Source organism: Acanthochromis polyacanthus, chromosome 9 (genome assembly GCF_021347895.1).
Source record: "Acanthochromis polyacanthus isolate Apoly-LR-REF ecotype Palm Island chromosome 9, KAUST_Apoly_ChrSc, whole genome shotgun sequence".
NCBI classification, from domain to species: Eukaryota; Metazoa; Chordata; class Actinopteri; family Pomacentridae; genus Acanthochromis; species Acanthochromis polyacanthus.
The window spans coordinates 22,575,802-22,598,487 of record NC_067121.1 but is presented as its reverse complement, the minus strand read 5'-3'; the positions used below and the strand labels follow the sequence as shown (position 1 = coordinate 22,598,487).

Sequence of the window (22,686 nt, the reverse complement as noted above, 5' to 3'; positions counted from 1 at the left end):
GAAATACTTACTATCGTACTTACTATAGGGAACACACTCATACTGGACCTCTAAGTACTTGTAGGTGCCAGGGCATGGATCAGGAAAGACATCAGAGCCAGTGACAACCACACACTGCGTACGGTTGTTGCACCTAGAAAAGAAAAGATTGACCAGAGATTTCATCATGACTACCCACAGCAAGAGAACTCCGCAAAGACAACATTAATAACACAGAGGGGGGAAAAAGTTCATCGTTACAGCTACATTGAAATTGATGAAATCCCGGCCAGGACTGTCACATATGCATTCTAGTTTAAAACCTTGGCAAACAGAGAGAGGAATGAAAACATTAAGGGAGGAGTAAAATGGACGTGATGTGACGAATGAAAGAGTGAGAGAGCTGCTAAAGGCATGTTAGGAATTAGTGTCTTCATACCGCTATTGAGAGAGAAGACATTCATTAAAACATCCACGACAGGTGGCAGCGACATGCAGTGGACTGGAATGGCTGGCCTCTAGTGAAACAGAGGCTTGTACGCAACAAACAAGACATAAATGTGTCATTTCTGCGAGAGGTTATTTGCCTTCCAGTATGAAATGGTGTCCCTCAGTGATTTCACAGTCTGATGTGTGAATTGCAAAGATAGCGCGAGTGTGTCTTCACTTGTGTGTGTGTGTGTGTGTGTGTGTGCGTGCATAAGCAGATGTTTCTGGGTGCTAAAAAAGTTCAAGTAAAGAGGGAGAGGGGAGGGAGGGGATAAAAGAACAGCAGAGGACTGAGTTTGTGTAAATACTGTATAGGGTGAAATTGGCTCCACTTCAGTCAAGCTCTCTTGAGGCCAAGGGATTGAAAATAATGTCAGCAGTAACAGAGGCAAACAAGAAAAAATTGGCACCAATATGGGACATTCAACAATTTGCGAGGTTGAGATAAATATTTCAGAAGGTCAGTGGCAGAGATGCACGTTGGACATACACTTCAATATTGGACAAAGCGCCATTAGACATGCAAGAGGCTTTCTGTCACTGCAAAAGGGGATCGTGCTTCAGAACAACCAGACAAAACCATGACGGTGCACTTTTAACTATGTGGGATGTTGAAGGCATGAATACAAAGGTAAATGTACGTACATTAACCAGAAAGAGGACCTACTCCTCAAGTCGCACTCTAAATCCAGCTTTGCATTTTCATAGCAAAACCTCTATTCAAACTAATGGATTCTTAAACGAAAATATAGGAATAAAAAGGCGTGAAGTCCATTATGGAGTTAACAAATGGCATCCGTGATGGTTTAAACATCTCTGACAATTCAGTGCCAGCTGCACTTAAGAGATCTACTTTTGTGGCTTCACTGCAGTGAATGCTCAAGAGAGCTGCTGCGAAGGAGAAGGGTCACTGCATCAAAATGTGAATCGACTGACAGCAGATGAGAGTAACAGAATCACCTCAAATGCACCCCGAGATATTCTACTTAATTCAGTCCTAAGTGATTCTAAGTCTGACTGACAACAGCTTCCAGTGGTCGAAAATACATTTAGTCAAGTACTGTATTTACTACCAGCTGGGGAAAGTGTAGCTGCCATTGTTTTCATCTTGAGAGTGTGTGTGCATGTGCGTGTGTGTGTGTGTGTGTGTGTGTCATGTTGGCAAGTTCCGGTCCTGGAGACAACTGCTGTAGCAGGAACAACCACAAAAGCGGTTTTGAGGACTTTGGCAGGTGTTTATATGTCTGACTGTGGACAGATTTTGCCAACATTATAGCCTCTCAACTGTACAATATGCAGTTCTACAGGTGTGTAGCCGAGATCAAAACAAGTTGAAAAATGGATGGGATCCGAGTATTCACGGAGCACTCACGCGTAGGAATGTTAACATGTTGACGTAGCTTTTAATTGTGTTTCATTTTGGGCACCTACTCAATTTCACAGGAAAATAATGCGCTCAGTCTCAGTCAGGTAACAACAGAAGTTGTTACTTGCAGATTAATATTTAAATCTGGAAACAAACAAAAAAATGAAAAAGCCAGGATTTTAGTATAGAATACAGTCCTCCTCCTGCAGCTTTTTCCTCTCTCTTTGTTATAAGTTACTCCGACCATATGAACGCAAGCTTCAAATGCTCAGAGGCAGTCAAGCTAAAAGTCAACATTCATTTGTGACTTCACCTGGGATGCAAACCCCACTCTCCCATGGAAAGTACACCATCTAAGCATGTCTTCATGTTGACTTTTTGTCTTTGTATATTATCTCATCTAATCAGTGAAAAGGCTTCAGTGATTGACTGAAATCTCCCGTCACGGGCTCGATTTTGTAAAGCCTGAAAACGGAGCAGGGGAGGAGGTGCAGATGTCTGGTTTCTTCTCAGACTACTTCAAACTAGGCCTGGATGATAAAAACAATAGTCGATAGTAGTGGTGATAGACACATGAATACAATAAGGAATCTGCCTGTGTTAGTGTTTGATCATTTCACTTAATTGCATCAGATGCAAACTGCCCTGAAAAATAGAACTGCAAAGTTTAACTCAATGAACAAACTCCAAGTGTGCTTCCTCTCTGGTTCTGCTTGGCCTGTTATTGATAATGGAGCCCTCTTTGCCCTCTGGGGCTCCCTTGCGGCTGCCGTGCAGGTCTCTCGAGGCATGCTAGTTTCGCGTGGTGGACGCAGGGGACCAGCTTTTGCCCTTGGGAGATGGCTTTTGCAGCCTTAAAGCACCCACAACCCTGAGTTCCCCAGCTAAATCCACCAAAGCAACGCACTCCAAAGCAACAGCCTGCTCTTAGCACTGACAGGCTTCATGTCAGGATAAACTTAGAAGCCGATGCAGGATCCCTGTCTGGTGATATGCCATCACTTTAACCTCCCTGTGGTGCAGCAGGTTGACCTGTTTGTCCTCTGTGTGCCTCCAGCTTTTACTGCCTTTTCTTATATATGTGTGTGAATGTGAGATGATTTCTTTATCCTTACTACTCCACTAAGGAACACAGCAGGGTTATGTGGCGTTGCTTTGTTTGTCTGTGTGAACAGATTTGAATGAAATTGTCACAGAAGGTCAGAAATGACACAAGGGCCAACTGACTAGATTTTGGCAGTGATGTGGCTTGTAGTCTGGATCCATGGATTTGTTAAATATATTTGTATCATTGTGAGATAATGGCATGGCATCACTGTAACCATGACAACAAGTGAACGCTACGTCAGCTGCCTGTTGACAATCACATGATTGTGATCCTACTACAAATCAACCGCTGCAGACTTATCAGGACTTATCCATCGGAAATGAAACAAGGAACATAAAGTATACATACATAAAGTACATATGGGGAACACATGCTTGCACTCAGCACAAGGTCATTTTGCTTGTGGGTACATCTATATTAAATGGCTACATTCTATGTTGCTGTGATTTCTGATCATTAATAACTAATAAACAAATGCTGCATTTCAAAAAAAAAATTATGCATTTCTGACAATGCCGTGTGGGGGACTGAACGTCCTTGGTGGAATATTGTGCTCTCTGAGTACTTTTCAGTTTGTTTTTATGTGTAACTCTGTTTTATATGCGTGTTTTTGAATTGTTGTGTTAACATTAAAATGACTACCTGTTGAAATTAATTTGGTAAAATTCAAAGTAAACATTTTTTCTCTTGACCTTTATCAAAAACAGGCCATTTAAAAATGACCAATAATTATTTATTATATCAAATAAAATAAAACATTTTTATCACCCAGCAATTCTTGGATTACAGCACGCTATAAGGTTAGTACGGAATTTTTTCTGGACGATCCCTCAGTTATACCATACAAACTATATAATTAGCTCCCTTGATATAATAAACTGTCCTGATGGTGTAAGTATACAACAGCATATCAAATAGTTACAATTAACTTTACCAGGATGAGCAACATTCAAGTGCAGCTTACACATTGATGCATCAGTAATAATAACCCACTAAAAACATACAAAGAATAACTTTGCATAATGACTATTTTATTTTCAAAGCCTGACTGAGGAATAGCAAGCTGTAAACACTCGCACTTCATGAAGTTGCTACTACGGGCAACATTACTGCTTGGAGTTGTGTTACTGGCAGACTTATAAATATTCACTGTGTTTTTAACTCAAGTTTTGGTCTCTACCAACTCCAGAGGGAAATATCTGACTATAAAAAATATAGACGTTCCACTGAGCAGTCTGTTGCAGGCTCCTGTTGCTGAAAGATAGTGTGCAGGCAGTTTCCACAGAGCCTTTTTGCTGAAATCAGCTTGTGCTTTGACATTTAGAGTTTGATGAGAGTGGATTCTGAGACTAAATCAAAACATTTAAGTTGCTTGCTGGAAAACCAAAGCAATGAGTTAAAAGACAGCAAAATGCCTTGCAGAACTAAGAGAGCTGGGAGATGATTCTCTGTGGGTTCATCATACCAAGAGAAAATCGTTCATATTACGTATTATCATTTCATCAACTGTAAGTACAAATATTGATTAATCCACCTTTAAGTAAAGGATTTAAATATATCCTCCACCACTGCTAATTCCTTTAAAGCTCTGGCATTTATGTTACTGTAATTCTTAGTTGCTCCTGCATTGGAGAAAAGGGCCATGTTGTTGCTAAGCATTCTGATAGTCTTCCTCTTATTAATCTCTATTGCACTGAGCCTGATGTCATGGTAGCGAAGTGCTTGAATCCTGATTTCTTTCTATCAAAGAGTTGCACCTTTGACCAGGTAAAAGATTCATTCCGTTAGCTTTACCGGGTAAAGCAGTACGAGGCCTTTTAGAAGCGGTAATGGAAGGCAACAGAACGTCTGTATTTAGATGATCTTTTCATGTATACTTTTTAACCCTGTGCAGTCTGAAAAACAGAGAGGTGAACGGAAGATAGCAGACAGAGAGAAAGGTCAGACATACCGTCCATTTACAGTACATCTCTGACGGAATGATCACCGGAATATTAAACAGCCCCTCTAACCTGCAGTTCCATCAGTTCCTTCATACATCTTTCATCCAGCCCCTTTGTTGTCAACATCCAAACATTTTATTTGACAAAAACACTTTGATGCAGACATTGAAAATCAAGCCATTTGATTCCTGTCTAGTTGTTTTTGTTGTGAATGACAGGCTGCTGATGAACACTTTCTGTCGCAATTTCCAAACCAACCAAACTGCCACTCTATGCAGCAGACTCCCCACTGTTTCTATGTCCCCAGTCTAGTTTAATATGTTTGTTTATCTGTCTGCGGTGCTATTGCCTTTTGTTAATCTTGATGATACTGGCAGAGCATTCTGTCTTAATGTGTCGCAGTTTAAATACCCTTGTTCTGGTTTGCTGCAGACTGAAGGAGGACTGATCGGGGTCTCCCAGAGCTGTGTGACTGCTTCAGCGTCCCTGGTTATCACATCAACCTTAATTACGGTCAGGAGCCCATTTCCTCTGATCTGAATCATTAGAATAATTCTGGTTAAGGGCTTGTGGCACAGACTCTTCTCGAAGCCTTCACTCCTGCTCTGCCTCCAGGGAATCTTCAATGCAGATAGGTTTGAAGTGCAGCTCCAGCAAGTGAGAGCCTGACTTGTCAACAGATGTGATGCACAATGTAGCAGGTTGCAGCCAAACCGAGGGGCATGGGCACTGTCAGCAGAGTGTTACTGTATGAATGTACTAGGACGGCGGTGTAAATTTAGAATGACAGAGCAAGACAGCAGGGCTTGATCTATTCCTAAAACTATGCTTCAGTGCTGCATCTCATGGGGGTAAATACAGAAGAGAGTGAGGCAGGGAAAATCCCAGAGGTTTAGGATGGTGGGCGATGATGCTCAGAAGCTCGCTTAAGGGGGAGAGCAGGTTAGGACGGGGCAGTGCATTAGAAGATGAACTGTGCTGGTTACTATTTATGAATAGTTCATCCAGTGCCCTTTAAAAATACACACACCTCTAGGGGTAAGCAGCAGTCGAGTTGAAGTGTTGCTGTGCTGTCGTTTGACAGCGAGGCAGCATCCTGTGAGAGGGTAACCAGGATAAAAGGCATGATGATGGGCATTGCTCACTACCTGAGGCAAAGCCACTTCAGTGCACTACAAGTGTTTGAACAAAGCAAGCCCAATGTTCCAGATAGGGAATTAAGAGGGTGTGCATGTGACTCGCAGTCTCTCTGAGCTACACTGATTATGACTCAAACAGAAGCAACAACGCACAGCTGGTGTGAAGAGCTCTGCCGCATGGATGTCAATTCTTGCCTGTCAAGAATTAATCTGCGCCCCAGTTTTCTAAATTTCAAATGCCACCTACATAATCTAGTCAATGAAGGCATAAATACAATTTGAAAAGGTGTGAGATGTCGATTAATTGTCCGGTATGTAGGTGGCAGCGGGAGGCGTGTGATAATTTAAACAGTTCTTTCGTGTGCAGAAATGTTAGAAAATGAGCTCCATACTTTTCCTGCTCACCTCCTGGTTGTGTTTGTGAAATGAGATCCCCTCCCCACCCCCACCCCCCCAATGTTTTACCTTTGTGATATAATCTTGTAGGCATCGGGGAGGTAGCAGTTGACGTTCTCCATCTGGAACGGGTCAGCGTCACAGATCTTGTCATCAGTCCGGCCGTAGTTGGCCGTCTCGATCATAATGACATCACTCCCCGGGCAGCGGAGATCAATTGCATATCCTTCACATGAGAGCTCTCTCCGGACCAGACCGAAAGGGAGGGCCGCACGGCTGAACCCTGACAGAGGGCGAGACAGAGACACAGAACAAACTTTAAGCAAATAAAAAATGTTAATAAGTTAAAAGGGTCACTGCTCCGATACAATAAGACCACACATCACGCAGTAAAAATCCACTGGCACAAAATAAATAGGCAACAGCAGTCCAATGTTTACCACAGTTTTAAACAGACGGGCCATTACACGCGATACAGGAATGGGGAAAGACGAAACAATTCATCCCCTCATCTCTCTGTGGTCTTGCCTGTTGGCTAAGACATCAAATCTTGAGTCATTGGAGACCAATGGCAATCTCATAAATTCTTGAGCAAATACAAAAGCTACAGTGCATCAGAAAGGCCTCCACCTAAAGAGGACACCCACCGCAGAGCCAAACCTATCCGGACTGAGAACAGTTTGTTTTACAGTCGTACAAGCCCCCTCATTTGTTTCTTTTGCTTTACTTGCTCTGCAAAGAAAGATAGAGAAAAAGGCAGAATCCCGGCAGAATGGAGTGTAATATAATCCATTTTACAGTACCAACGATCGAACAGGGGACAGTCTGGAGTCCACACAGGAGGAAAAATCTATAGACGGAACACAGCAGATGGGAGCACAGCCAAATAGCTCTACTTTGGGGGAATATTAACTATTTCTCTCAAATCTGTGCCCTCTTTCGGCAAATTACCTTGGAACAGGTTATTCCCCTGTATTTCCTTTTTTTTGTTAAAGTAATACAATGTCATGTCAGAAATAGAGAAGGTCTACAGATATGATGATTTGCAAAGAGAGAAAAAAAATAAAGAGAGAAGGAAAAAGAAACCCATTATCAAAGAATAAAATGATTCCAGCTACAAAAAAATGTAACTGTCTGCAATTCTGAGACAACAATTAGGTAAAATCTAAGTAGAACATGGAAATGTGTTCAATTTAAGAAGTGCAAGCCGAGCGCTGCTTGAACTGTCAATAATGGCCGTTGTTTGCAGCAATGGTGGGCCCCCGAGGGAGCAGCTACCATTTGTATTTTCTGCATTGCTCTCCCCTAATTAGCCCTCCTTTCAGCCTGTTACCTTTTCCATGCTCCTATTGGCTCCCAAGCATTGTCATGTAATAACACTTACCACCCCGGGTTCACTTTGCCCCCTCACTCTAATTATCCTCACACTTTTGACAGTCCGGGCCTGACGCAATTAGCATTGTTTGAGCTGCTCAAAGCTGAAGTGATTCCGGCTTGAAATTCCTACCCTTAAACCCCGACCCACATGTCTGCTAGTCATTTCAGCCTGCTGTGCCTGGCTCGGTTATAATGATATTCTATGTCAGTCTGCACATGTCACACAGGCAAACAGAAAAAAAACACATCTGTGAAACATACACTGTTGAGAATATAATGTTAAAGTCATCGCATATTAGGAGAACCTTCAGCACACACTAGTAGGGCTAGCAGCAGAACAAAATATGAGACTAATGGTATAAATTCTCTGGCATTCGGCCACTAGACATTTCATTATAATACCATGATCTATCTAATGGCCAGTAGATTCTGCTTAGCTGGACTGTTTATCACCTCATTAGGAGGCGTCAGTGTAGCCGAACCATAAGTGGAGGGCTGTGGGGTCACTCCATCTTTTCCAATAACCACTACAATTACCCAAACCTTTCAGAAAACCTGTCCAGAATAGTGGATGATAAAACACAGGGAGAAGTCGCCGGCTTTACTGCGGAGACTAATGATCGTCCCGCCTGCCATTCCTCATGGAAGGAGTGACGGGTTTATCACGGCAGCTACAGAGAACAGACAGAAAGAATGCATTTCATGGGGTTTTAAAATTCAGAGCGTTTTGGCTAAAACACTCTAACGGACAGACACACGTGCACACACCATCTGCCTTTCACAGCCTCCTTCTTCTGGCTGTCCGCTGGTGACTCTGATCGTCTATCACACCACTATGCCACGATGGCATGCTCTTGTCAACAGAAGCCTAGCGATTGATTAGGCCTGTGCCTTGCCGGCCTCCACCTCTCTCGCCTGTATAGATCTTTCTGGTCATAGGCTAACACTACATCAATTAGGGGGAGTATCTAGACTGTGCTGGCGGCCTAAAGAACAAATTGCTTCTTCTCCAAACTGTGGATATTCTCGGTCTCATTAATGACCATCTTGTCAACTTGTAAATGGGCAAGTAATGACAAATCTGTCGAAAAAGTTAATATACACTGTATTTAAGGAAGATTTTTTTATTTTTTTTGCTCTGTAGGAAGAGGAGAAGAGCTGAATTCAAGGGAATATATTTTTGGTTGACATAACTGGATGTTGCTTAAGATCTTAGGATTTAAACACAGCTAAGAAGGAAAAGCCTTGAAAAAACAAAGGTTTCTGCATTCTTATGTGTTGATTTCCGTGGTTTAAACAAGTTTTGGGGGATTTTGGAAAGACTGGAAAGATTGTTTGTGTGCACAAATGTCAATGTCTTAGGGAGGTATGAAAAGCTTTTCATCTTGCGTTCTGTGCTTTGTTTGACTATTCAACTTTGGAGCAGTTGAAGATTGCGACAGAAGGGCACCAGCTGCAGGGAAAACGGTGTCAAGAAAACTGCAGCAAAAAGAAAAAAATCTATAACACAAACCGTGTATGTGTTTGTGCAGAACAGGTTGCTCTCATTGTACTAGTACCTCAAATTAACATTAAATTACAAAATCAGTGAGAGAATTGAACAACGCTGTATGTAGAACATCTAGTCAAATCACCATGGTAACCACTTTGACTTAGCTGTAATTGGCTCTGATCCCCATTCCTGGCCTTGTTGACATGAAGCCTTATCATGCATTCTGGTCAGTGAGTGACTGCGAGGAAAGTAGCTTTTCAGATTCCTCCCCCTGAACTGCCTGCTAAGCCGTCTATTGAGCTCAAGAGAGCAAAGCAAGGGCCGGGACCGTGTCTCAATATGTTGCATTCTGGGAGTTTTTCTGCTTCTCCAGTTGACAGCCTATAATTCACTGCCGACAATCCCCCTCATAATACATATTTTGTTTTCTATCAACACCCTTGAAATTGGAAGTGGCACTGTGGCTCAGATGGGTGCATCTGAAACCATCCACATAGTTACACTCCGTGGCTTTTAAAACCCTGGAGATGAAACGAAAAGATAATGGAGGTTTGGTGTTGAGATATTGCCATTTGGCAACTGCAAGCGGCAGACCATAGCACACATGTTCAGGTTCATCTTTGCTGCTCTGCGTGTTAGCTCAAGAGTGCAGTCGTGACCAACCTGTAACCCTTAAACTCCCCAGCTTTAGGACTTCAGACGGTGGGAGAAAAAAAATGGAGGAATGTTTGATCGAAAAAAATTTGAAAAAAAAGTTTTTGGAGGGTAGACAGAATGGCGAGTCCTGGCACAGACAGAGAGCAAAGGCGTTGGTTGACGCTTGTCATCCTCCATTAAGGTTCCTTTGATTGGCCTTTGTGGTCCTGGAAGCGGCAAACAGCTGCATGCAAATGGCCCTGTTTCCCCAAGGCTGGCCCCCATTGTTCTGGGCTTCGGTTTGACAGGGACGCTTTCTCTGCAGCATAAAGGAGGGTGTAGCCTTTAGTCAAATAAGAGTGTCCCCACCGTGGTCCCAGCAGGAGTACTTCAAGATTGTTTGTCTTTTTATGTTGTTTTATTCCCGATACTACTGGTAGCCAACATCTTTGGAAGAAAGAGCAGATCTTAGAGTCAAGCTTTCCTCCAACAGCAGGAGATGCTTCCATAATCCAATATGACAGAGTGGTCATGAAGCACGTTTTGCTCTGGTGGAGTTAAGATTTTAAATGGGAATTCATAAAGTAGGACAAAAAAATACGAGAAACATATCTGAATTCTTATTATGAAGGAACAAAGCTTTGTCTGTGTTTAGCCACTTTTTCAGCCTCTTTGTTCTTTCACGAGCATTTCTAAACTGTTCAATAGAATTTTTTGATTGCTGGCCAAGGAGAAAAGAAAAAGAGCTTTAAAAATTAAAATCAGGAGACCACTGCGGTAAACCTTCTATGTACTGAATAAAACACAAGTAGACTTTACCGTCTGTGCACATGCCTCGGAACTGGCAAAAAAAAAAGTTTAAAAAATTCAGCTTGCAATGTAGAGAGACAGATTTTCACATTTCTAAATCTGTACGTCATCCAGTGCTGCTACCTAAAATGTTCACAAATGCAGAACATGACCACCCATCAGACGTGAGAGACACATGCGAGTTAGGTGGGATATGAGAAAGGAGATTTGGGATTTACAAAGTAACACCTGCTTTGAAAATACAGACAACACCCCAAAAACTCTTCACGATGCCACAACAGCTCAAATTTCATTTCAGCTGTCGAAAAGCGGCCAAACACTGAAAATCAAGTTGGACATATGGCACCATTTCCCATGACACTTTAGTCCCCGCTCTGGTCCACCTTGCTGGGAATTGTTTCTAAAGACAGTGTCAGACAAGACCACAAACCCCGAGGCTACACCCGCCTTTCCCAGACTGCTGCTATCAGACACTCTTGATTCCGATATAAGCATTCTGAAATAGAAACTGGCAATATAGGACCGAGTCCATTTGTGGTTAGATGAAGCGCTCTGAGTCGTATCCCTTTTCTCTTTGGTGGTATATGAATTCAGTGTTGTCACTTCAAATTCCAAAGTCACCATTTGCATTCATGGCCATCGCTTCTTTTTCTAATTCGTCTCCTAAATGTTTTCTGGGGAAAAAAACCCTGTATGCAGGAGGAGCGACTCACATGCTCCATGTTGACGCCTGTCTCGTTGAAGCGGTTTAAGGGGAAGGATTTGTCATATTGCTGAGGCTAAGCGTGACAGACCCCGCTGCTACCTCTTAACTCCTCAGGTGGGTCCATTTAGAGAAAGCTAGATCCTATCACGCCAGTTGCAGGCATGTAATATTTTCTCTGTTGGGGGAGCAGCAAAACCTTAAACGAAAAATACGGCATTTTTCAGCCTGGGTCTTATTCTCATAATTGAGGACAATCTGACAACTGGGTTATGCTAACTTTGCACACACCACCTTTTCTGTAAACATTCAGGAGGCGCAGGTCAGGCGAAACGATGCATGTTGAGGCTGGCTGCACAAGCACCCTAAAGCTGTCTTAAAACTAAAACACTGCTCTTGAATATATTCAACATTTTCACACTTATTCTCTTTCCTGCTCAGAGTGAGGAAAGGACATCGACACCACTCTCTTCTAGGTGCTTTGAAGCTCTGAAACAAGCAGCCGGTTATTTAGTCGTTTAATTAGAACACGAACTGGAAACGAGGGAAAACAGTCGTTTTTATTCTGGCCAGAGCTAACAAAAGCTCCCCACCTGTGCTTTAAAGTCACCAATCAAAACGACATATCTCATTAGCTTTACCCATCCAAGACTGTAACGCAAGACATGTTGTGGCTTTAAGTGGGTTATGACTATTTCCTATAGCAGTTTTTTTTCCCATGATATTGCTGCACTATAAAGGCAAAGTGTCTGCACCTGGCCAAGACACACGCTGCCTTCACTACTTAAATCATAATTACAAACAGCTGAGGGGGGAAAAAAGACTCACACCAGTCTCTTACTTGTGATTTGAAGTGGGAAAAATCAGGAATTTGTGATGATGATACTCTTTAGCCTTTTGGTGAAAAATGCAACACAGTTCTTACTTAGATCAAAATAGAATCCAATATTAACACGAATACTATCTATTTAGCATTACCTTACTGAATGGGTCCTACTCACATTAGATGCTTTGTGCATCCTAAATATGCTGCCACTTTAGTTCAAACTCAAAAGCCTGACTGATGATACTCAGATATACCTGCATTGACTTCTACTAATTCCTCAACCAGGTGTTGGGCTCAAATTTTTCTGAACAATTTTTAGTTTTGATGCAATTTCAGCTTCTATCTGGGTGTACAATACTAACGACTGACCTTATTTATCATACAAGGATTCGGATGTCTTTAATTAAAGTAGTGTTACTGCTTTAATTGCCTAGTTTGTTTTTCCTTTGTATTAATTAGTTTTAATAGCTATATTTGTCTGATGTAATGCAGCACTTTGGTCAGCGTCTTGCTGAGTTTAAATGTGCTGCATAAATAAACCGACTTGACTTTATAGGAGTTAAACTGTCGGTAACGGACCAGTACAAATACAAAAGTTGCTATTTCAATCTATCTATTTGATTTGACTGCAAGGTTAGCACTCAGCTGAGTGGCTGCTGTCTTATAGCTACAAATGCAAGTGGTGTTAATCCTGCCGTCGCTCATGCAAACAAACAAGCCAAAGATAATAAGGCGTAGTTTTTTTGTCACGTCTATCTACCCTAAGTAGAATCACGGCACATATGAATCGAATGGTATTAATAGGGAGCTTCTTTCTGTGTGTCTGTTCTGCATTAGAAAACAATTTTGAATTTTTTTTCAAAACCTTTGACACAGTCGTGTTTTCCGAATCTTTACAACTCAGCTGCAAATGCAAAGCTACCATGACCCATTAGTCAGATTGGCCACAAATATGAGAATAAGACCAAAGCCGAAAAATACTGGAATTTTCCTTCAAACATGCAGCTGTCTTTAAGAAGAATCTAACAACTCTTTGATGTACACAAAATATTCGAAATTCACAGACTGCTTTAATTTAATGTTGCAGAAATCACTCTCCGGGATTACACAACGCACGGAAAATGTTTAAGTTTTGCCACAAGTGATGCAGAGACGACACGGTGGATTACTTTGGTTCTCCAGAACAGCCGGCTCAGCCGCAGAAGACTGCAGATGAAGAATTTCTCCCATGGGAGCAAGAACTGAAGGGGGGAAAAAAAACTGCCAGAAAGTGAAGGTTATAATGACTGTGTCTTAATTTGTTTGAGAAAATCAAGGTTTTCTCCTCCGTCCATCGGTAGGGTGATCCCTGACCCTACGGGCGTACATCAAAGAAAACTTGCACGGCAAGTGGGGAGCATCATTACATTACCAATATATGTAATCCTGTAAATGAACTGAAGGTCGGTGCTTAATATAAGTCATGACAGGAATAATTCAGTCAAAGAGATGTGACTAGATGTAATGTCTGCTTTTGTTTGGTCCATGGACACATCACTTGGATTAAAGGAAAGTATAATTCAACATTTTGTATAATCTACTGAGAAAACAATCTCTTCATACAGATACAAATAACAGTCATGAAGACTAAATATATGAAAGGAAAGAAAATGTTCGACTTGGAAGATGAAAAAAAACCTATATGCTCCCCGGAGAGTGCCACTTTGACAGAATTAGTTCATTGCTTCTTCAATATCTAACATATTGTTGCATCTCTTCAGGGGAGTTGATGAAACACACAGAAAGAGGTGAGCTAAAGTAACTCTCCCATGTGCAGTAGGGATGTAGTTTCACAGGTTTGATCTACCCTTACCGATGCTTAACTCCCCTTAAAGCTCATATTTTACCCCTGCACTTAAACCCCAGCTGGATTTTCCACAGAAGAAAACGTCTCAAAATAAGTCAGGTGCCTCCCCGAGGGTGGGGATAGAGAGGAAAAAAGAGGAGGATGGAGCAAAGAAAGGGAGGTAGGAGGATTTGGATTTGTTTCCATCACATGCTTGTGTTCTCTGTTCTTGTTTGCTGGGGCGGAGTTACCCCGCTTCACCCCTCCAGTCAACCCCCATCACCTTCACCCAACTCTGCCTGCACAGAGCCGAGCCCGTGAGGTTCACCAAGTAAGTCACACAGACGGGGTGTTAGGAGAAGCTGCAGCCGGAACACGAATTGCACAAATAATGAGCCACAGACTACAACAAAGACTAGAAAGAGAGATCAGGCACTTGAGATGATAATGAACGGGACAATTCTGAGAAGAGACACTGACTTTATCTTCATGCACACACAAAGCTTTTAACGCAGTCACTCTCCACTGGCTCCAAGTCCAGCTGGGTACTTTCTAAACAAACCCACTTGGGGTGAAGTGGACAGAATGACAACTGAAGTTGCGTTTATGCAGATGAGATGGTGCAGTACAATTTCGCTCCTCATTTTGCCATGAAACTGTGTTTCTTGCATTTCATCCCAAAGCAACAATTTTTGTGGCTGTTGTTTGTGCATGAAAACATTTTTTAAAGCCCTCCTTTCATGTTTAATATTTTGGTTTTATCCTTTATTTTGACATATGGTTTTCATCTAATGCACATTTCGCTGCACATTAAAATACAGTTTTTAATGTAATTAGTGCAGACTCTGCTGGCTTTGAATAATGTATGATTTTTATCAGTCATGTCTTGAGGACACATCCTGAGCTCTGGCTAACAATGTTCACCCTGCAGGAGCTCCTTGTCCAGACTACATGCTCTGTACCAGGACAGCATTTGAATGTCCAGTCAACATAGTTTGAAAAATATGCCGGACACATCTATGTGGGCTTGCACTTATGTGCAGTTCAAAGAAAATTAAGCCAAATATATGCATACTCTCAACAGACTGCTACAATTTGCTAGCCAGGGGTCACGTAATGACGGCAGCTGAGCTCAAATTTCCAGAAGTAAGATAATCTTCTAGCATGAGACAACTGTTGGCAGTGTAAGCTATGATAATTTTCAGTAGTATAACACACTGGCTGCAGGTCTGATGATTTACTTTTATGAGTTTCTATAGCAAAAAAAGATTACAAAAGACACAATTTAGTTGGAGTAGATTACTGAATAGCGGTAATACTTTCTGTGTATTTACTACAATGGCATTAAGCCTCATTATCATTTGCCATTATTCCTAACAAATGTTCACATCAGAGTTAGCTGCTCCTCCATAGTACACACTGTACTGAGCAACAGGGAAAGCCTTTGTGGGCTTTGATACAGCTCTGTTTGGAGTCTCTCTGAGATTTACCCGGAAAAGTCAATGAAAAAAAACACATTCCTTGGCAATAACCCCCTGCTATCTCTGGAACACTGACCACTTTGATTGACTTGAGCGTGATGACCTTGCCCCATTCCCTTCCACCAGCATTCCGGTCAATGCCAGCAGAAGACAGGAGCGCTGATAAGAGATGCACAGATGGGGAGATCTTGATGACGGACAGTTTCCTGCCCCTCATCTTCGATGAGGCCATTGTGCCGTGCACACTCAATGGGGATATAGGCTACAAGAAGGGGTCAATACTGATAGCGTAAGGCAAACAAAAACGTTCTTTGTGCTTCGCTGTTTCTCTGACTTTTTTCTCGCTGCGTACTTATTCAATTTCCTGCACGGCAGGAGAGGGCTTCCTTATCTTAGACTGTTTATACCTGCAAATCGGCTGGTGGCCTTTTGTTTGCAGGTGACCCGCCCTGAGGTGACATTTAATTCCTAGACAAAAAAAATGTGTGGTCATGCTCTATGGCACAGACTCTCAGCCTGAGGAGATTACTAATACAGTGAATGCAACAGAGCCGCATTCATGGCCTGTAGTGAGAGCTAGCCGGCAGATAGAGAGAGAAAGAGACCCAGGCACACATCATTACACTGATTCACATCATATATGACCATTAGCCATGCAGAAACCAGCGGCAGAGGAGCCACAGCGGAACCAGTTTGAACTTAGTCTCTGACTGTACAGAGGCTCCATCTAATAATCTGTGCACACACTCAAACACATTTCCGAGTCACAAAAAGCACATTTAGCAAATCCATCATAATTTCAATTATTGATTGCCATCCTTTTCCCACTGTCAACATTACTTTTAACACCAGCATTTACTGTGTAAATCACAAGCAGCAGTAACAAAAAAAATGTCAGACCTGAGCTGTTGTGACATTTCTGATTTGGAGTGAGGAAGACAGGTAGAGACAAATGCATCATTTTGGAACAATTTTCACAAAGAGTAAACATAATTGTAGCCTTCCTCTCCTTTTCTTTTTCTAACAGCATGTAGCTTTTAGTTCAAATAGCTTTTGTGTTCTTTTTACGCACATTATGTGTCTACATAATCAAGCTCTCCCTAACAAATTAATGCTGAAAATATATGTCACAATTCAACAAAAAACTGCTGGAGTGGCGGTGCAAAAAAAAAAAATAAAATAAAATAAGTACCATTGCGGGTATTCAGAGCAGCAACCTGCTTTGATTGCTTTCGCACAACGTCCCTTTGGTGTTAAATGTTAAATGCCTGCTTTTGTTTTTGCATGTTTGTTTAGCTCTTGTGTTTTTTGTTCAGATGAATTAATTCTGACATGCCTCCAAGCTGTTTAAAAGTATTGGGAACATTGAACCGCGCAAAAAAAAAAAAAAAAAATCCGACAGGTTCTTGTTGCCTCCATAAATACTTTTGTCTCAGTTCCAAACCTGATTTATGTTGTTGGCAAACACCTCCCCACACACAAAGAAAGGATAAAACTCTCCAGCTTTCTATAGAGTAGACTTGATTTTATTTGAAACCCTTCTGCTTCCTTTCAAGACTAAATGCATTACTTTGTTATGACAGCTGAACCCTCCTGTGAAGCAAAGACCTACACCTAGCAAATCCAAAAGTTTAGAATCAGACGGAGACTACTTTGGGGTTGTAAGCTGGACTCATCTATTATTTGAATTAGGCTGCCTGAAGAAAAAAAATATGAGCAGACAGCATTTAAAAAAGGAAAGAGTGAGGCAGGCATCTGGTCCAATGTTTATACAACTTGTTACCATAAGGGGCGTGAATTGAACAGCCCCGAGATGCTGCAAGCAAGTGAAATTTAAGGCATGCTTAGAAAATGAAATCAAAATGTCAGAAAATTTCAGCTCCTAGCCTGTTAAATGAAGTGTTTGTTCATCAGCTGGCCATATAACCGTAACTTTTGCAATCATGTCTAAACTCACCATAAAGCACAGGCCTGTCTCCTGAAGGGGCTCGGATGGAAACATTTCTTGCTGCTTTTTTTGCTTTACCAAAAACGCACTCAGGAAATCGCTGTTGCAATAAATCTAGGATGACCCCATCAAGGGTGATATTGTATTTCATTTCCTCTGAGTGAAATCCTGATCCTGGAGATTCATGTGACTCTGGCACATTTCAATTTCATGTTCTCTTATGATTCAAAACTTTCCATGTCCACGGTTATTATAAAAACAGCATATTGTAATGCAATGTTGTACAGACATGTACGCAGTGGAGTGTGCAGAAAATGAAAAGCAGCAGGCACTGGGTCGGAGTTGTGGTAAAATTGTTGACCAAACCGCATTAATAAATTAGAAAAAGGAAAAAAAAAACAGAAATGTGATGATTTATCTTTCTCCGTATGGCTTGTAATCTGCAGAAAAGTCCTTCAATCCAGAGGATGAACCCCTGCCTTATTTTTTGAAATGCTTCCAGTTGGGAAGAATTTCCATGCAAGACTGATATATCACTTTTTTTTTTTTTTTTCTTTCTCTGCGCTTGTTCTCACCACACAGATTGACCAGTCATCTGTGAATCTCCCATGGTTTAGCTGATAATTCATGATCGCCCTGCCATGGACCCGCAGCATTCAATATGAATTATAAAATGGCAAGCCAAGCATATCAATGGATGACAGACTGGATGTGTATGGCCTCGGGCCAGAGAGGAGTTAGAGCACAATAGCTTCCCCTCATTCAGCCAACCCCAGGACTGGAAATACCAGTGTGGCACAAGGGAGGCTCCTCCATCAGCACAATGTATGGCACTGCTTGAGACAAATGTTGTGCTGAGACGTAATGTTAACCTTTACAACCTTTTGGGGAGCAGCACAAGCATGCTGGTTTGTTCAACTGAGGAATATTTCATAATCAAAAAAAAAAATCTCCCTCGGAGAGAAGCGTACAGCGTGTTACCCAGAGCAGCAAGGGCTCGGAAACTAACAGAAATAACGTTGCAAAGAGCCTTTCCAGGAACCTGCTGCTCCATTTTGCATTTTCTTCACACATTACTCTGCTGAATATAAGAAAAATGTATGCATATTAATGTCTCTCATTCACACACTCTGGTCATGCTGGAACAATTCCTAGGACCTAAACAAACACTGCCTCTTTGCTCTGATCCCCGTCTCTGTAGATCTGACACAGCTATCAAACACAAACCACTAAATCTTTTACATTTCCCTTTTGTGCAATATTTAGATATGAAGGCTGAGGCGCCTGCTCTCCTTTTGGCATTTAAACACAGCAGCAGCCAACCAAAAGTTTTGGCATTGACTGCACGACATAATCACCACCCCCACCCCCCACCCCTACACACACACACACACACACACACACACACACACACACACACACCAATCTGTCTTTCTTTACTTTAAACACTCAGATCAGAGCTCTCATTCAGTCACAGCAGGTATGTGTCTGCTCACTCACCTCACCTTTGTGGCTGCTCCCTTTGAATCTAGGGGTCTTCTTTCATATCACTGGACTGGGCGGTCTCAAACATGTAAAACAAATCTGATACCTGCATGACCTAGTTTACTCTAGCTGGAGCATCATTTGATAGATCTGTTATATAACGGCACAAGGATGGGGAGGAAACGGAATACAGATAATGAGAACAAGGAAGGGTATATATGTAATTTAGATACATGTAAGCGTGATATTTTCCTGGCTCATTTATACAGCATTTTAAACATTAAGATTAAATCAAGCACCCTTATTGAGACTATTTGAGCCACAGTTTCTGCAGAAGCCATTCAGCGTGTTTACTCTGGATAATTACCTCTCTGACCAGTGGTTCTCATTGTTAGTGGCTGAGTGTGCCATTCCAGCACAGGATTAAAACTGCCTTCACAAACACACAAGGGACTCAGAGCCAATGATGCATGCATGTAATCCAGCATTACTGTTATTCATTTCATCGCTTTACCTCCTCATCTGAAGAATGCAAATCCTATATGTCCTCTCCTTGGAGCTCTGTTTTTGGTCTACCAGCTCCCACAGAAAACGCACTTTAACAACTAAATGCTCCACTATGTTAATCAACTCGCTGCTAACTGTGGTCGTTCACCGAAGAAGTAGTGTGAAGAGTGCATTCATCAGAGGTTTGTTGCATAGAGAATGGCGTCTACTGCAGATGAAATAATAATAATACGAGAGCAGCAAGAGTGAACTAAAACAGTACAACTGTGGATGCAGCTAAACAATGCGGTGAAACTTGCTGTAAAACTGTCGAGCTGAGCACAGATCGGAGCTTCAGGTGAAAATTCTTTGCAGGTTTATCATGTGTGATCCTTTTCACACTGACATTTGAGACACTGGTATGATAAGAAATATGGATTATAGCCAGTTTAAGGATTCTAACTTTAACTGCATGCCATTTTGTAGAAAATGCCGAAATCCTCCAGGGCTTGATGCATTTGCTACTATTTCTCCAGTAGCTGTCGATACCATTTGATTTTGCACAAAGTTTATCCAAACAAAGGCCCAACTGGTCTTCATTCTTCCCACTACCCGGAATGTCAATACCAGGGGAGAGAAAAATCGCTTTCTATATGTCAATGAGCATTTCAAAGGAGGAGGAATGTTTTGGGTGAAAATCATAACCTGATTATACTCTCTCCTGGTGAGGGACAGGAGGTAATTATCAAGTAGAGTTTTCGTTGCAGGGACTCTTGATGGAAACGTAGATCACAAGGGATCAGGGATGTAGGCCCTCGGGCTGGACAGGCTGAAGGTGAGTGGCATGTGGACAGAATCAGATATTGTTTTCAGATGGACTCACACACACACACACACACACACACACACACACACACACACACACACACACACACACACACACACACACACACACACACACACACACACACACACACACACACACACACACACACACACACACACACACACACACACACACACACACACACACACACACACACACACATTCCTTTATTGACGGATGGGCAAATATGCATTCTTAGGCCTGAGAGCCCTCACATCAACTGAAACCTAAACCTGCACTTTCTGCATACCAAAGCAGTATTCCTCCTTAAGAAATTCAACAGGACTATTCAACTCAGTTTCTAAGCCAGGCCAAATCAGAGGGCTATTCTTCAAGGACCTCAGTAAGACTCTCTTCCATATTATCCCAAATTGCTAATCTACAAAAAAGATGCATCACAGCTTGATAGAGTGCTGGAGTAGCCTGCTCCATAGCACACTGTCTTTGTTAGAGACAGAGAGAGAAAAAAAGGATAAATCCCAATTGAAAAGTAAGCCCCCAAAATAATGTGCTTCAACATCTATCTGTAATCAATGCTTGGCACACAGGCATGTGATTTTGGCTTACTTTGTTTCCCTGCACAATGGGACTGAAAGGGGAAAAATGTAATGATCATCATTAAGCAGACATACCAAAATCAGTGGTTTTGACGGGCATGTAACTGACGGGAGTGTTTTGTGACAATACTTGTAATTACAGCCAAATGTACTGATCAAAAGTGAGGGAAGGAAGCGAGAAAAAGAGCCCTCGATGTCACTGCACACAATTAAAACAGTGACACATTCTTTCGTGGCTTCTCGCTCTGGCACAGAATCAAGTGCCCTGCTTTTGATGGTTTCAGGTGTACTGGCACCTTAGAAGTAGCTGTAAATAAAAAATGCATCAATTCTCTGTGGCTCCAGAGCCGCAGAGTACACTCATCCAATCTATTATGAAGCTCGTCCTGCAAAAAAAATATGCAGATATGAGCCTTTAGAGGAAGAACTCCATTTGACACACCGTTTGAGTATTGCTCAAGAAGCAACAAAATGTGCCAGTCAAGGTGTCCATGGGTTGGCAGGAATACTAAAGTTCAGTACGAAATGCTTCAAACACCGTTTTTCAAACTTCAAGGGTAAAACCACAGAAGAAAAACTCGGTAACCTTGCCACATAACAGCTCTTCACTTCTCTAGTGTGGCCACAACAATGTGTGCTAATAATTCAACACATTCATAAGCTGAAATAATAAGTGGCTTCTTGAAAGGTTGACTATCACATTAACACTACTTTCTGCTATGCAGTTCCATGGTAACTCACCTTGTGAACAGTGAAAGCAAAGAGAAGGAACAAGAGGCAGTGAAACACTGGACACCTCCACAGTGCAGAGGCCATCGTGATGCTGTATGCAAACGATCCAGGAGCCTGATTGCTAATAATAGCGGTTCAACTTGTTGCAGTGGGAGCGTGGAAAGCTGAAGCAATGTCAACGATCAGTAGTTCTCGGAGAAGCATCACCAGTCATCTTTCATCTGGAAAAAGAAAGGGGAGAAAACTGCATCAGAATGGAGGAAATGCATGGTGATCATTAACATCATCATCACTTTGTTGGGTTTAATTGGAGTCATTTTGCATTCTAAACACGTGTCCTTCGAGAGTTCATGAATTGCTTATGAAATGAAGTCAAACAAATATGTTGAACGCCATGGAAACTAAATCCCTCACTGTTGTTTGATTGTGTAAACAAATGCATTTTTCAGGAACATAAGTTCGACAGAAATATTAAAACTTTCTTCTCAAACTTTCATGAGAACAAAGCAGATAGCGTGCCTGTTGCTTGGCACTTATTTAGCACTCGGCGGCATAAACAACTGAATGTTTACACTGCCTCATTCTCCCACTCTTCCCCGTTGCACCTTCCCCATTTACTCCCAGATCCCCGCGGGAGAAAGCTTGTCGCTCCGGCAACACGTTCACACAGGACGCCATTAGAGACACGGTTTGCTTTGTGAGCTACTTTGTCTCCTTCCTTATCAAGGGGTGGCAAAAACAGTCCTTTGTCTGCAAGAGCAGCAAAAGGTTAGAGCCTGAGACAGACTAACACACCAGACAGATAAGCTGCTTACCAAAGTCAAACACCGAGGAGGGATGCCTTGTTCATATGTGAAATGCCACAAACACACACACACACGGACTCGCACATTCATGCCCACACAAACATATAGTCAGAGACATACACATTCCATCTGATGTGGACACACATGCAGAGAAAACATCCATTCAGAAGCACACACAAGCAGACATAATGTATCTTGTTTATTCCCTTTGTGACC

At 42.0% G+C, this 22,686-nt stretch overlaps 1 protein-coding gene across 9 annotated transcripts in view; it reads right to left on the bottom strand.

Moving 5' to 3' along the window:
• LOC110963388 (adhesion G protein-coupled receptor L2-like) overlaps positions 1 to 21,877 on the bottom strand; it is a 66,422-nt gene extending 44,545 nt beyond the window's left edge. For 8 of the 9 annotated variants that reach the window (XM_022211738.2, XM_022211747.2, XM_051952936.1 and 5 more), the window contains exons 1-3: positions 21,674 to 21,877; positions 6,490 to 6,703; positions 24 to 133 (exon numbers count right to left, since the gene is read on the bottom strand). In XM_022211738.2, the coding sequence (XP_022067430.2) occupies positions 24 to 133; positions 6,490 to 6,605 (226 nt within the window). In that variant the 5' untranslated portion in view covers positions 6,606 to 6,703; positions 21,674 to 21,877. Of the gene's footprint in view, positions 1 to 23; positions 134 to 6,489; positions 6,704 to 21,673 lie in introns of those variants that run through there. The other variant, XM_051952938.1, reaches the window with a different exon arrangement.
• Between the last annotated feature and the right edge of the window lie 809 nt (positions 21,878 to 22,686).